The sequence below is a fragment of the Olea europaea genome, unplaced genomic scaffold (assembly GCF_002742605.1).
Source record: "Olea europaea var. sylvestris unplaced genomic scaffold, O_europaea_v1 scaffold274, whole genome shotgun sequence".
Taxonomy (NCBI): domain Eukaryota; kingdom Viridiplantae; phylum Streptophyta; class Magnoliopsida; order Lamiales; family Oleaceae; genus Olea; species Olea europaea.
This window is the reverse complement of record NW_019245831.1, coordinates 38647-55625: the sequence shown is the minus strand read 5'-3', so window position 1 is coordinate 55625 and position 16979 is coordinate 38647. Positions and strand designations below refer to the sequence as shown.

Below are 16979 nucleotides of genomic sequence, written 5' to 3'. Positions count from 1 at the left end.
AACGGTTTGTAGGATTATATCAAGTATTGTAAAGGATTTTAACACCAAAACACAAGTGCAATCTTCCAAAACTTTAAGAACACGAAGATATTAAATATGAATGTAAATCAATAGTTTGATTCAATGTGGAGTGATATATGGATTTCAAGATGTTTTTAAATGTTTCTAATAATGTTTGTAGTGATCATTCATCACCTATTTATAAGCCTCAATCAATACATCACGAAAGGGTGTCAAAACAAGATGAAAAGTGGCAACTTTTAATCCAAAGCGGCTCCCAAGTTTCAAAATTGAAAAACCAGCCAACGACTATTTTTAACACTATGCGTACGCATAGTATAAACTTTGCGTACGCATAGTAGAAACAACATTTAATTCTGATTTTGACAAAACACATCTTGTGTACGTACAAAAATAAGCCTGGGCGTACGCATAGGCAAAAAATCAAATTTTACATTTTTCAATTTCTTTTTATTCTACCAATTCCACAATTGAGCCTAACAATTAGTCCATTATAATTCCATTGATTTTGAACAAATATTCAACAGTAGTAATGGTGCTCAAATGATAATATGTCATTTATTTCAACCATAAAATCACACATAGAAGATAAGCTAAGCAAAATTTGACTTACGAAACCAATTGTCGAGATAAGTGGGTCAATTATCAAGAATTCCAAGGACCAACTGTCGAGAACGATAGTTTATCTCGATAGACGGCTTTGTAACCGTTGGAATTGACATTACATTTCACATTTATATTGAATTTTCATGGTAAATATAAATGTAAAGACATTATTGACAATCTCATGAAACCAACAATTGAAGTTTATGCGAATTTGAGCAATGTTCAATTTACATATTCAACATCACATGTTTATATTTTTAAGCCACTAAGAAGCTACAAATTTTGGCACGCAAACTGATATAAATTTAAGAATAATGAAAGACTAATTACGAACGTTAAGTCGGATCTCTAAAAGGATGAATCTCCACTAATAGGGACTCTAACTCGGACCTGCAACAAAATAAAAGTATTTTACATTAATATAAAATGACGGTAAAAAATAAACCATTTGGAAAAATAAACTCACTTCTTGCCCATTAAGATAGTAATTTTACATTAACATTAAACCCACTTCATACTCAAGAAATTGAAAAATGAACAAAATTAAGTTTCACATAGGGTGTGAAAAATGGATCGACGGATTGAAAAAATAGTTGGCAACTTCATTTCACAAAATTTCTAAATTTTCCCAGACACCTAAAGAAAAGGAGAAAAGAGAGAATAATTTTTTTGTTTTTTGTTTTTTTTAAGTCTATCCAAATATCTCTGAATATCCTGAAATTTGAAAAGGAATTCTAAAATATTGAATTTATTTATTCATTTCTTATATCCCGCATTTTTCTGATAATCAAACATTCCAAGAAAATACAAGAAGAACCCAAAAAAAATAAAAAAAAATAAAATCGGCCAAAAGAAAAATCGTAAATGGTGGAATCATAAAGAGAACCCAAACATAGAAAATAAAATCTTTATTGCTGGGAAGAGAAAGATCTCCAAAAAATATTGAAAGTAGAATTTTTCTCACAAATTCTCTTGGAGGACACGAGGTTTCTTTCAATTTTTTTAAAATTAGTTTGAATGTTGTTTTTCGATTAGGTTTAGAAAGTGGGGAGAATGGGGTGTTGTTTACGTGGGTTTGATGGGATGTTTGTATATTGAATAATGCTATTTGCAGTCGCACACTGCGACAGTCGCCCTACGTATCATACACATGGCAAGTGATTATTTGATGCATTAATGAATAAAAAAACTACCACATTAATAAATCAAATAATCACCTACCATGTGTATGTCACGTATGGCGACTACCGCAGTGAGCGACTGCAAATAACATTACTCTTGTATATTATTTTGTATAACTTTTTCATCTATTCACAGCAATATTAATTACAGACATATATGAAAAATGCAAAACTAAAAAATGACATAGGGTGCAATTTCCTCATTCCAAATTTTGTTCATCTTTGATTTTTGTTTATTTCATCTGTTCTCATCAGATATCGAATTCTATTAAAACAATCAATAAACACACAAAATTAAGTATTAGCTGATACAACCCAAACAATACTTTTGATGGCCCAAATTAAGTGTAATATTTACACTTATTATTACTCCTCACCACACCTTAACACAAAACAATATAAAACACCACAGGTGCAAACACGAAAAACTGAATTTCATGTTTTCAAACAAAATCAAGAGAATTGTCACACTTAGTCTGTCACTAGTGAGAATTTTGGTTAAGGCCAAGGATAACTTGTTAGTTCATAACTATTATTTGATTTGTAGAGTTTTTTTCTTTTCTTTTCTTGTTTTTTCCCCGACTAGTAAAACCTGAGAAATAGATAAAAAAAAAAAAAAAAAAAAAAAAGGGGGGGGGGGGGGGGGGGGGGGGGGGGCNNNNGAAAAAAAAAAAAAAAAAAAAAAAAAAAAAGAGGGGTGATTCTCCCCTCTTATCATCGTTTGCCAAAAGAAGTCCACTGCTTATTTACATGTGGCAAGGGAACGTATTAGCCTACAAGCAAGAGAAGTAAAATGAATTAATTGAAATATACAAATAAATCCAAACATAAATAAAATATGCTTTGTCCCTTCCAAACCTAAATTTTAAGCACGCAAACAATGTAAGAAAATCATAGGTTGATGAACTGGTGTAATATAAAATCAAGTAGAGACAAATATTGAAAGGTAACCAACAACATCGGAATATTCCGATAAAATTGGTTGTTTTAATCGCGGCTGCACGTTAAACACGAAAATATCTCTTTCGCTATGGTCTTGGAAGTGCGTATTTTTGTCGGTGGATTTTCAAGGATAACAATGTGGGATTCATCAGCTCCATTTTTCCTGGCATGATCACAATCATCCTTAAACTTCTGAAATGCGTTTTCAATATAATTAACAGCCTCAACAACTTTCATGTCTTGGACTATTTTGTGGGGATAAATGTCCTTTGCATGGTCACCGTTCAACACTGCACACATTTGCACCAGTTCTTCTTGGAAATCTGTTAGCTGTGCTTCTTCATTTGGTTCAGTGTCCCTCATTTTCACTGGTTCCGCCAGAGTTACTGCAAACATTTAGTGTTGAAAATATCAGAGACGAAGGGAGATCAACCACGAAATTATTTTCATTCTTGTATCTTCGCTAAGGGCTCCATGAGGTCATCCACTGGAGTCTAAAAAACAATTGAAAACCCACAAACCGGGCTAGGCAAGCCTAACCGCTAAAAGAAAGGATCCTACTTGGGCTATGGCATCTTGTAATTCTGTCATTATCCCATCTACACTAGATAAAGCATTTTCCTTGAGAAGACAAAAATGAATTGAGTAATGCATAGTCAGCGACTACGGTAGCCATCTTATATAGCAACTTGTTATTAATTGAAGCATTAGCTTGTTATTTGAGACAACAAGATTACAAAAAACTAATGTCTCAAATAAAAAGTTGTCACATAAGATGATTACTGAAGTCGCTGATTATGAATATCATTACTCAACAAGAATTCCATGGATTTGAATTTTTTCGAATTTATTTTTTGATAACATGGTATAAGTATATGCATTTTAGAATATTAAGTCATGAAAGATAATAAGTATGCAAACTAAAATGTACCGGGGCAGTCTGTTCTTGGGGTAGTTCTGTTTAAGACAGTTTCAAATGTGCCTGCCCATGCATCTCGCTTTGTCAAGAACTCTTTCAGGTTGAAAATCTTCTTAACAGTTGCCGGAATTGAGGAATGCTCAAATTCTGAAGTAGGGTATGGTCCAGAAGGCCTATGTAACACTGCATTTTCATCACCAACATTGATTAACAAAGCAATTTTCAAGCTCGACAATAACCCTAAAAGCATAAGAGCATGTTTCGTATACTTGACTAGACAAGATGGGGAAAAACGAATAATTGATCCCATTTCAATCAGTATATCAAGTATTGCTCTATTGTTGATAATATACTGATGTGTTTGATATACTGAACTTGATCGCACTAGAGAATACAACAAATCCGTTTAGGTGCACTTCTTTCTTTACCTCATCTAATCAGATTCAGTCGAAGCCACCGAAACATGCCATATGAGTCATGCACATAATACACAATTCTTGACCTACCTGTTCCAGGTTCAATCCAAGGAGATATCAAAATTGCGGGAACCCTAACACCAAGGCAATCGAACTTAAACTTGTACGGTTCAGGACCGACAATGTCATCAGGACTAGGAACTCCCTCAACTGGGATTGGAACATGATCATAAAAACCACCATGTTCATCATATATGATTACGAAGAGAATTTCATTCCATTGGGGACTTGATCTTAGTGTTTCATAGATTTGTTTCACAAATTTTTGTCCTTCAGATACATCATGAGAAGGGTGATCATCATTTGCTGCAAACAATTTAGTTTCGAAATATCTCTGTTCAATTACTACATAGTTTGGTAGTTTTCCCTCCGCGCAGTGCCTCTTGAAATGAAGATCAAATTGATGGAAATTATCCATGTACTTCAGTTTTCTGAGATTTCTGTCCAAAAAAATAAAGCTGAGGTTATAATTTGGCAAAAAGAAAGTCATGTTTAGATGGAAGTCATTGGAGTCAATATTGATACTACTACTATAGTATATACTATATCCTGCAGGATAAAGGGGGAAAACTTAAAAATCATTTTTGATCTTTTTTCATAAAAGGCACCAGTAGGATTTCGTTTAGAAAAATTTTTCAAAAAAAATAATTTCTGTAATTTTTATTCTCTATTATAAACAATTTAAAGTCCACTGACTCAGGTTGATGTGGCGAATATAAATATCTAATCTATTTTTCAATTAACATAACTCTAATCGAATATAAATACAATAGAGCTATGATGCTCGAACTTGGGTGCGGGTGTCAAGTACGGGTACATATCTAAGAGTCGGATTCTTCTCATTTTAAAAATTAAGATATGGGGACACGTTTAAAAAGGATCCGAATTTTGGATACCGGTACGGGAATACGTCTTATAATTTTTTTTCCCAAAAAAATGATTCAATTAAAGCAAAAAATATAAGCTTTCTAACGGATTTAAATCACTCAAAATGGATAAATGTAACTTAAACTATTGAATCAAACAAATTTAGAATTAATATTAAACTAATTTTATCTTAAATAAAACAACAAATCATGCCATTTACAATAAATAATAAAACCTTTAGAGATAACCCTCATTATGGTAGCATAAATTGTTGACTTTAAACCACTTAATTTTTTCTTCATTTTTTTTCTTTTTTTTATTGGAAGAATACAATTATTGAGGGGGGCCAACCGGTCATGGAAATTCCCCATTTCTTTAACTTTTTCATTGGCTCCACATAGGCCATTTAATACACAACCACAACCTTTCATCTTCTTCAAAGGTCGTCTTCTCCAACTCGTTTTCTGCAAATTCTGCAAAAGTTGCAACAGCAATCCTCCATAAATTCCAGCCGTGTCCGAGTTCAAAATCGAGAGTCCGACACGTATCCCGTGTCGGTATAACTTCGCCATTTTTGGAGAGTCCGAGCATCATAGCAATAGAGATGAAACCAGTGATTTATATTAAGAACCTAAGTCTAATCTAATTACTTAACTAAATTAACTAAGTGGTAGGAAGCATTTATAGGTACTCAAGTAATTGATAAGCATAAGGACCTCAAATCCCTCTATATTCTTCCATCTTAATAGAATATTTATTTGGATATGATATTTTGTTTAATAATCTCTCCCGAGGAGAATCAAATATATCATATCCTATTACTCGATAACATCTCTATTTTGAATGCGAACATATAAGAATGCATTAATCACAAGAACATTCAATTGAATCATGCAAAGTATAGACAATTATCCCTAACATGATAGGACCTTACAACGATTGCCACTTGTGTTAAATTCCTATTCCTTCTCCTAAAAGTCAATGGAAAACATAAATCTAGCCCTTGTTTGATTCCCATTTTTGAGGAAAATAATGCATTTTAAATAGTAGATTGATGGATAATGTGTCGTTAAAAATTAAAGAAAAGTTTTGGATTTGCGTATAATATTAATTTATTGAATAATATGTGGTTGAAAATGAATTTTGAAAAAAATAATTTTTTTAAACAATGAGAATCAAACAAGGGCCTAATCAACTAATGGTCAATTAATTGAAAATGATTAAACTCAGATCAATCATTCATACACAACAAACATTTTAACTGTTTAAATCCTAAATTCAAGATCAAAACTTCATAACATAGGGTTTTTTACGTTATCCTTACAATAAAATCCATTACGTAGGGTTCAACGTTCCTAACAACTATACAAATAATCAAGCTTCATAATAATTTAAGAATACGATTTAAATATATACTATATCATTTGAAATTGAGAGTTGAGGAAGAAAAGCGGAAACAATATTGAATATTGAATCTTAAATCCCTTCAATGATTCTTGATCAATCCCCTTGGGATCTTCTTTTTCAACCCAAGTGAATATGTATGAAAATTATGAATTAATGTGTTTAGTATCAAACTTCTTCAAAGCTTCGTAAAGAATATTAATTTTGTATCAATGGCTCTCTTTGAATATATGGAATATGTATTTTTTATGTAAAAGAACCTCCTCGCTCCTTTCCTTGATGTGAAGGCGAATATATGTATTTATAGGCTAGGAATTAAGTCAAGATTCATGCCCCAATTGCTTTCCAAGAAAAGATTGGATCAAATAAGAAAACCAAATACTTTGTACTTGGAATGCCTATGGCAAATGGCCTGCGATCCCACATGTAAACAATTGAAGCCCCTACAACCATTATTTGAGAAAAAAATAATGTTTTGAATAGTAAATTTTAAGAGAATGTGTGGTTAAAAAATAGTGAAAATTTTTGGAGTTACGTGTAGAATATTTCGGTGTAAATGTGAATAAAAATGAATATATGGAAAAAGAAAAGTTTTCAAATAATGGTTGTCAAGCAGGAGCTAAGTTGCGTGCACTGTTTCAAGAGGCATTGCGATCGCAAGCCTCCAAATCTTGGCCAACTTCAAGTTGGTCCCTAACTTCTTCTATTGATTCAACCTGAGTCCCTTCCTAATTGCATCTTTAGTCTTTTTTTTTTAAACCTTTATAATTTTGGTCATCTTCATCCTATCATCCGTAGTTATCTGATGCAAGTTTCAAAATTTTGTAATTAGGTCGATAACCTTTTTAAATATTGAATTTAGCTCCCAAAACTTATGGTTCTCTTGCAATTGTTCCATTTATGCTTCAATTGATCATATACAATCCGATTAATCATCAGTTGCTCTAAATTAATTCCAATTAAGCTCCACTTCCACATTTTTCACGTCAATTGCATCTAAATGCATTCAGGTTGAGTTTTTACCTATAATTAACATATTTTAAACAAAAGTAAGTAGATATTCGCTAAATTAACAATAAATAATCAAGTATAGAAGCACATAAAAATGTATAAAATAGACTTATCACCTAACACTACCACCTTCATCTCAAACCACCAACACAACCATTTCCATATTCAAACCATCAATCCCTTTCCCCACCACTCTTCGTATAGAGCAAAATGATAAAATCAAAAGGAACATCGGCAAACAGTGGAGACTTACAGAAACAGCGGCAGATATCATCACGATTAAGGCAATAAAGGAAAAATGGTGGGGACTTCCGACAGTTGAGGGAGAAGCTACGAAATAGACGAAATTCAATAATGCCATCTCCGATGAGCTCCCATCATCTGCTTCGGCCAAGCCAGCGTAAGAAGAGATTGAGAGGATTTGCTCAAGTAGAAGTTGTGGTTTTGAGAATTTGATCAACTGAGAGAACATTGAAAGATATTGCTCTGCCCAAAAGATTTTAATGGTTAGGGTTTTGAGGGTTTGAGATAGGGGAGGGTTTGACAGTTTGAAGATAAGAGCGGTGGCATTGGTTGTTGAAGATAGAGGTGGTAGTAGTGGTTTTTGGAGTCGGAGGGGGTAGTGGTTAGGGGTGGGCAAAAACCGACCCAACCCGTACAACCGCCCGACCCGACCCAACCGGGTTGGGTCGGTTTTTTTGTTGTTTTTAAGTGGGTTCGATTTTTTGGCTACGTAGGTGGGTTGGGTCGGGTTGTGGGTTAACCTATAAAAACCAACCCAATCCGCCCAACCCAACCCGAACTTGAAAAAAAAAAAAATGCATAAATGGCTAATCATTTGGTCACTCCCAAATCCAAAAGAAGCCCTAAAATCTCTCTATTCCCTCTCCCTCCCTCTCGCTTTCGCTCTCACTCAAGCTCCGAAAGCTTGCGAATAATTGTACTGGATTGTAAGGGTTCATGGTGTTCCATGTTGTCGGTGGGGGCATTGGATCTGGACTTGAATCTTTTTTGCTTGAGAGGCTTTCTGTTGAATGGTAAGAAATCAAAGTTGGGGTTCACTATTTACCCATCCTCGCAAGTTTCGACTGTTGTGGTTGAGCCATACAACTCTGTTCTCTTGACCCACTCTTTGTTGGAGCACACTGATGTTGCCGTGCTTCTTGACAATGAGGCGATCTATGATATTTGCCGCAAGTCACTTGACATTGAGAGGCCAACATATACTAATCTGAACAGACTCATCTCTCAGGTGATCTCTTCTTTGACTACATCTCTGCTATTTCTTCTTTGCTGACACTATTTAATGATTTGGAGCATGTTGTATTGATGAAATTTTTTTACCTTATAAGTTCCAATCCCGTCCCACTATTAGAGAATTTTGTGAGAAACCAACTTCTAAATTGGTTGTAATTTCTGCTCTTTAGTGTCTCAGTTGAATTTTATCTATGCTGTGGTAATTAGTTTTGTAAATTTTTAGGCTCTGGGACTATATTAGTGATGCTTTACACCCAAAAATGAATAACTTTAATCTTTATTAACAAGTTGTCCTAAATCGACCAACCTAACCCAACCCGACCGATACTTGATTGGGTTGGGTTTCAAACTTTACACGGGTTGGGCTGGGTTAAATTTCGACCAAATCGATCATGTTGGGTTGGGTTAGGGTTGGGCGAAAATCGACCCAATCCAACCCACGCCCACCCCTAGTAGTGGTGGCAGTCCTTGTGTTTTTGTATTTGCAAGACTAACTTTATAGCTTTGATTTCGTTGCAGAGGAAACCAGATTTGGGAGATTTTTCTACTTACTTGGCCGAGTTTTTTTTTTTTTTAATTTATTCATAGAAAACTATACTGTCCTTAATAAAATAATTCTTCTTATATTACAATATATATCCCAATCTTTTAAACTATTTTTATCTTATATTTATTCTATCAAGAAGTTTAGCATATAGGTCCATTCTATGATCTAATATATTGGAATATTCTGCAACATATTGTTCATATTTTTTATTAAGTATATTATATTTTTTAGAAGATACATTTATATTTTTTAATTGAGAAATAACATTTTTTATTTCTTCTAACATTCTTTCTAATAAATTATCTAATCCTTTAATTTTATATCTTGACATTCAATCATAAATAATTCTTACGATTCTCTAAGATCTTAAAAAAATTCGTTCTAATTTTAGGAAAAATTAATAGTTTTACCTTAATTTTGATATGGACATTTATTCTTAGAACCGAGCGACCTTCGAGTTCTGAATATGTAAACTGCTTTCGTCAATGACCTCTCGCCTTCACGGAATCTTTACTATTTTAGCTTCTTGCTCTTACTGTATCATTTCTAAAGAATAAATTTCTAGACTTCGATTAAAGAAAAACTCTCTTTTTACTAAAATAAGAAATAAACTTTTTATTAGATCATTCAAGACTCTATGGAAATAAAGATTTAGAAACTCATTGATATCAAACTATTGGAATTTTATTTCTATAAAAATTTGTACAAGACTTCTATTTTGTACAAAAGGATATCCAGAAAAACTGGTTTTGAACTGAAGATAATTTGAAAATAGATATTGACTCTTAACTATAACTCGAGATATCTCATTTCTTTCCTAACACCTCTATTTATACATACATATGGAGCTCTATTATTAATATATTTACATTATTGCATATTTCAGCAATATTAAAAGACACACTTGCCTTTCTATTATTGTCCTTCTTGGACCTACATTTTCACATGCAGCTTCTATTTTTTATCAAATGAGCATATTTCTTTCTATTATTGTCCTTTTGTCTTTACATACAACTGGAACAATTCTTTAGCTGGCAAGATTCTTTGATAGTGATAGGACATCTTGGAAATTGATGTATGTCGAATTTTATGATGTAATCCTTCAAGATTTTCCATGTCTTCCATTTGTAACTAGTATCTAATTTCCATATTGACATAAACATGTGAATATTTTATCAAACAAATTTTTGACAATATTGTATATAGCTTTGATTTCAAGTGCTCTTCTATACTTGAACCATGATTTTGTTACCAATGAAGCTCTTCTATCATTCTCCATAACATCTATTTGGAAATTGGCTGCTACATACCTAATTGATATTATATGTTCAACTGAATAATGAACAATTCCATCATATTCAGGACTTATTGAATAAAACTTCAGATATATTCTTCATTCTTTGGCAAATTTTGATACTTCTTTTATGAACATATCATCAAATTTTGATATTTCAATCAAATTCTTTCCTGAATATATTAAATCCAGAAAACCAGTCTGCAATTATTTTTATGAATGAAGGGTCTCCTCCTTCCATAGCTGTCACTCTAGGATAAATATTATTTCCTAGAGTGAAAAAATATGAATTACTTATTTTTATTTCATAGACAATCCTGACTATTTTGGCATATTCTTCTTCTTTTGAATCTAAAAGGATTATATCATCTTGATATATGATACTGATAGTTTTGGAATCATTTTTATCTCCATATATCATCACTTTTTTAGTTGATATTATTAGAATCGAATTTCCTTTTTTATCAGTTAGTATGGTATCATGTCTGGGTCCCCTGCTGCTTCCAACTATCCTTATTTGGTATTGATTTGAAAAACTCATTTCTGAACTTTTTGGTATATCTATCTCAGACAGTATATTTTTTAGTTGTGCTACAATAGCATTAACTTGATTTTTGAGTTCTATAGTATCTTTATGTTGCTCAGTAGTGATATTCAACAATACTTTTATATTTGAATTGAATATCTCTGAGATCTGTGTTGTTCCATTATCTATGTCTTCAGCTTCTTCTATAAGAGAATCTATCATTTTTTGTATATGTAAGATGATTGATATAAATTCATGACATTAGCTTTATCTATCAGCAAATTCTATATTTCTGTTAAGAAAATCTGCAAGAAAATTATTGACTCCTTTTATATGAATTTTATCAAAATTATAAAATGGTAAATAAGCTTGCTATCTATGGAGTCTTCTGTATTAGAGTTTTGATGATAGTTTATTCCTGACTAATCCTACAACTTGAGAATTATCAATTTTAACAGTAAATTTCTTGGATAATATAATTCTTGGAAGTAAACAAGTTACAATAAAAATGTTACAATAAGAGTCATACCAATGATATATACTATAAAACATACACAATAATTCAAAAATCATTATTTTTATTATCCAATAAATTTACTGTTGAAACTGATAATTCTCAAGTTGTAGGATTAGTCAAGAATAAACTACCATCAGAATCTCAATACAAAAAGCTCCATAAATGACAAGCTTATTTAGCATTTTATAATTTTGATATAATTCATATTAAATGAGTTAATAATTTTTTTGTAGATTTTCTTAGCAGAAACATAGAATTTGCTGATGGATAAAGCTAAGGTCATGGATTTATATTAATCTATTTTAATATACAAAAAAGGATAAATTTTCTTAAAGAAGCTGAAGACATAGATACTGGAGCAATACAGATTTCAGAGATGTTCAACTCAAATATAAAAATATTGTTGAATATCACTTTTGAGCAACATAAAGAAACCATAGAACTCAAAAATCAAATTGATGCTATTACAACAAAACTAAAAAATATATCGTCTGAGACAGATATACCAAAGAGCTCAGAAATGAGTTTTTCAAATCAATACCAAACAGTGACAGCTGAAAGTAACGGTGGACCCAGACGTGACATTATACCAACTGATAAAAAAGGAAGTTCGATTCCAGTAACATCAACTAAAAAAGTAATGATACATGGAGATAAAAATGACTCTAAAACTATCAGTATCATAGATCAAAATGATATGATCCCTTTAAATCCAAAAGAAGACGAATATGCTAAAATAGTCAGGATTGTCTATGAAATTAAAATAAGTGATTCATATTTTATCTCTCCAGAAAATAATGTTTATCCTAGAGTGACAGCCATGGAAAGAGGAAACCCTTCATTCATAAAGATAATTGCAGACTATGGATTTCTGGATTTAATATATCCAGGAAAGAATTTGATTGAAATATCAAAATTTGATAATATGTTCATAAAAGAAGTATCAAAATTTGCCAAACAATGAAAAATATATCTAAAATTTTATTTAATAAGTCTTGAATATGATGCAATTATTTATTATCCAGTTGAACATATAATATCAATTGAGTATTTAGCAGCCAATTTCCAAATAGATGTTATGGAGAATGATAGAAAAGCTCCATTAATGACGAAGTCATGGATAAAGCATAGAAGAGCACTTGGAATCAAAGCTATATACAATATTGCCAAAAATTTGTATGATAAAAAATTCTCATGTTTATGTCAATATGAAAATTGGATGCTAGTTACAAATTGAAGACATGAAAAATTAGAAATCTTGAGGGACTACATCATAAAATTCGATATATATCAATTTCCAGGATGTCCTACCTCCATCAAGGAATCTTGCCAGCTAAGTGATTGTCCCAACTACATGTAAGACACAAAGACAAAATGACAATAATAGAAAGGAAGATGCTCCTTTGATAAAAAGCAGAAGCCGTATGTGAAGATGTAGGTCCAAAAAGGACAATAATAAAAAGGCAAGTATGCCTTTTGATATTGTTGATGTATGCAATGATTTAAATAGATTAAGTATAAATAGAGGTATTAGGAAATAAAGGAGATATCTCGAGTTGTAGTTAAGAATCAATATATATTCTCAAACTATCTTCAGTTCAAAACTAGTTTTTTTGGAAATCCTTTTGTACCAAATAGAAGTCTTGTACAAATTTTTATAGAAATATAATTCCAATATTTTGATATCAATGAGTTTCTAAATCTTTATTTCTATAGATTCTTGAAGGATCTATTAGAAAATTTCTTGCCTATTTTAGCAAAGAAGAGAGTTTTCTTTAATCGAAGTCTAAAAATTTATTCTTTAGAAATGATAAAGCTGAAATAGTAAAGATTCTGTGAAAGTGAGAGGCCGAAGCAGTTTACATATTCAGAGCTCGAAGATCACTCAATTCTAAAAATAAATGTCCATATCAAAATTAATGTAAGACTATTAATTTTGCTAAAATTAGAACGAATCTTTTTAAGATCTTAAAGAATCGTAGGGATTATTTATGATTGAATGCCAAGGTATACAATTACAGGATTAGATAATTTATTAGAAAGAATGTTAGAAGAAATAAAAAATATTATTTTCAATTAAAAAATATAAATGTATCTTCTGAAAAATATAATATACTTAATAAAAAATATGAACAATATGTTGCAAAATATTCCAATATATTAGATCATAGAATGGACTTATATGCTAAAATTCAGGATAGAATAAATATTAGATAAAAATAGTTTAAAAGATTGAGATATATATTGCAATATAAGAAGAATCATTTTATTAAGGGCAATATAGACTTTTCTATGAATAAATTAAAAAGAAATAAAACCCGGCCAAATAGAAAAATCTCTCCAATAACGGTGGTAGTGGTGGTGATGATGCTGGTGATGGGTCATGGGTGAATGGAGTAAGTGGAGAAGATCCATATTTTCTTTGATTTTTATATTTTTTTTCTTATATTAATTATTTCAATTGATTTATTTGTGTGAGAAAAAGTAAAAAAAAAATGACAGCTTAAATAGTGAAATAAAAATAAAAAAAATTTGATTTTTTGAAATGAAAAATCAATACCATTGTACTAAGGTATTCTTTGGCCATTTCTAAAATTGGTGAAATTAATGTCTAACATTTGACTTTTGGTCAACTGATAATCATTTGGATGGAGACTATCCAGATGTTTTCCATATATTTGTTGATTTAGGATCGAACCGCAAGATTTTGAAAGGTTCAATGCCTTCGATTCAAAATTTCCTTTAAAAAGTCTTTCATATTCTAACGGTCAAAGTTATATTATGCCTCCAGAGACTAGAAAAATGAAGTGAGTGAACGCCAGCCAATAGGTCGTGATTGATGGCTTTGAATATTACAGTAATTTTCATAACGCATTAGTTAATAAATAAATTTAAAATAATCATAAATAAATTTAAAATAATCATATTACAATATCAAATAGAATAAAAAAAAGTTGCAATAATGTCGTATGACATTTTATTATTGAATTATTTAAAATATAGTAATATTTTTTTAGGGTTTTGCTCCTGTAACACGGAGGCTGACCGCCTCCTTGACAGGACCCTACAAATAGGGGGAGCGGTCAATCAGCCTCCCTATTTTTCTAGCAAAACCCTCTTTCTTTCCATTCATGTTCTACCACCTACACTTTAGTCATTGTATTCCTTCTAACACAGTGACATAATTCATTTTTTATTGCTCTGACAGCTAGTTGGTGGACACTAAACACACTTTATTCTCATAATTAATTATAAAGAATTAAATAATTGATGCATGCATTATTGAAGTGGAAAAAGCTATTTGTGCCCGGGTGTGCTCACATGGGAAGGGGTCCCATGCCCATTAAATACTTCCGATCGACCTCTCATGTGAAGGCGTGTACACTCTTGTTAAACGGTGAGCACTCGGCTTGTCTCATATGTAAGCAGGAGCTGAACTAAGTGATTGGTCGAGCCGAGCTCGATGGTGGGCAAGTCGAGCTGCTCGACTTGGCTTGACCAATTTCACCTCCTTGGTACTTAATAAATATCAATCACCACGTGTTCAAATTTTTACCCCCGGTTTTGACAAAACCTTTTGAGGTTATAAGCTGGCAAGTCAAGAATTAATATTGAGGGTTCAATAAAATGTGACTGAAAATAAAATTTGATCAATTTATAGAACAAAAACTTTGTCAAACAGGGTCTTTATTTTTTTTAGCCCCCGAGCTATTCGAAGGCTATCAATCACACAGCGTAATCATATTTAACAAAAATAATAAAATAATAAAAAAAATATTAATAACATCTCTCGATTCCCTCCCATATCCAAATCATACCCTAAAAACAACATGGGCAAGATTTGATACGTGCAATTGTTCAAAAGCACTGTCCTTTAAATCGATCTATCGGTTATTAAAGGAATCATGCTGCACGTACAATGCCGCATGGAACAGTTGTCCCCTTGTGATGGGGCAATAAAACTTAAACGAGCTTCGAAAAACCCGAATTTTGTAACGAGTCGAGCCAAGTCTTAGTTCGAAAACTTGCCCACAAATGGGCTCAGTTGAGACTAGCAATAAAAATTTCACGGGCAAATCAGCTATCTTGACTCGACTTTATTCGAGCGCTTTGACATAGCTATTGGATTCGAAATGTTCGAAACTAGCTCGATACGAGAGTTTGGACTTTGACGTCTTTTATTAAACACGTCAAAAAAAAAAGGGATAAAAATCAACAGCTCAGTAAAATATTGAACACAACTGAATAGTAGTGGGAATTGAAGATGATACCTGTAGAAGAGAGTTGAAGGAGGTAACTGATAATAAATCCCAAAAGAGAAACCATTTTCTTCAATTGATTCAAAAATCGTCTTCTGTGGGTACCCTTGAACAAGCATTTTTGTGTCGTTAGCTGTGGCGCCATAGGAAGTTGAAGAGTGTATAAACAGCCGATTTGGCTGCGTCAATGTCGGAATTGAAGAAAACCACCGATCACACACAGCAAATTCAGTCACCAATTCTTTGTAAACAGGTATAGAATCTGGTTTAAATCCATTCATTACTATATTAGCCATCCCTTTCTGTATAGTTTCTGCTTGCTGGGCAAATCCTTCCATTGTTGGAGGGAGATTTTGGGACTCTTTCCATGGCACACCATATATTTGTTCATATGTCGCTTCGAACGAGTGACCCGGGTCTGGTTCGACATAGCCTGATTGATTGTCAAAGTGAATTCGGGTTGAGTTAGGATCGGATGTGGATAAAGCGTTGGATTCGTTGCCCGTAACGCCGTCGATTTCGGGGTTGATGGACTTCATCCATCCAAGTATGTGATCAAATGATCGATTTTCTTGGACTAGAACAACGACTGTTTTGATGGGAGATTTTGTGGTGTTTTCAGACATTTTTGCTGATTTACAATGAACTGTGGAAGAGAGAGAGATTGATTTTGTGGTGAAGATTGAAAAAATTAGGCTTCAACAACTCCAAGTTGCATTCTTTTCCTGTTGATCGTAAATATAAAAAGATTTTTACGACATAGAATACATAAAAAGACAACGCACGCAAGACAAGAACCGTTGCAGAGGACGAATATAGAGGAAAAGTCACTAGTGATTGTAACTTATGACACAGAAAAACAGGCTAGCGATGGCAGAAAAACCTGCCCGTCCGTTTCAGACGGGGCCCGGTCCTGAATGAGGAAAAAAAATCCGTTCTGAACAAATTGGCAGGACAAGGCGTGGCACCCGTCGTGGGGCATGGGGCGGGGTGGCGAACCCCCGCTCATCAAGGGGGGGAAAAAAATAGAAAAAGAAAAAAAAGATTAAAAATGATTTTAAATCTAGACAATTCACTCGTTAAAAATTTATTTTAAATTTATATTTTATTCTATAATAATGACATAATTCGAAATTTTGAAAATGTAAAAAT

At 32.4% G+C, this 16979-nt stretch overlaps 1 protein-coding gene across 1 annotated transcript; it reads right to left on the bottom strand.

Annotated features, from left to right (window-relative positions):
• Positions 1–2593: 2593 nt before the first annotated feature.
• On the bottom strand, positions 2594–16715 carry LOC111383697 (non-specific phospholipase C3-like). Its single transcript, XM_023007831.1, has 4 exons — positions 15840–16715; positions 4176–4585; positions 3682–3852; positions 2594–3136 (listed from the first exon to the last, which is right to left on the bottom strand). The coding sequence occupies exons 1-4, from the start codon at positions 16451–16453 to the stop codon at positions 2796–2798; spliced, it is 1536 nt and encodes a 511-aa protein (XP_022863599.1). The 5' UTR covers positions 16454–16715; the 3' UTR covers positions 2594–2795.
• Positions 16716–16979: the final 264 nt, after the last annotated feature.

Excerpts from the sequence above, each read along its gene's own strand:
- LOC111383697 (XM_023007831.1), bottom strand. The coding sequence starts at position 16,453 with ATGTCTGAAAACACCACAAAATCTCCCATCAAAACAGTCGTTGTTCTA. Across the intron at positions 4,586-15,839 it reads CCTTCAACTCTCTTCTACAG|AAATCTCAGAAAACTGAAGT; the intron begins GTATCATCTTCA and ends TTTTTTGGACAG. Across the intron at positions 3,853-4,175 it reads TTGGATTGAACCTGGAACAG|TGTTACATAGGCCTTCTGGA; the intron begins GTAGGTCAAGAA and ends ATGAAAATGCAG.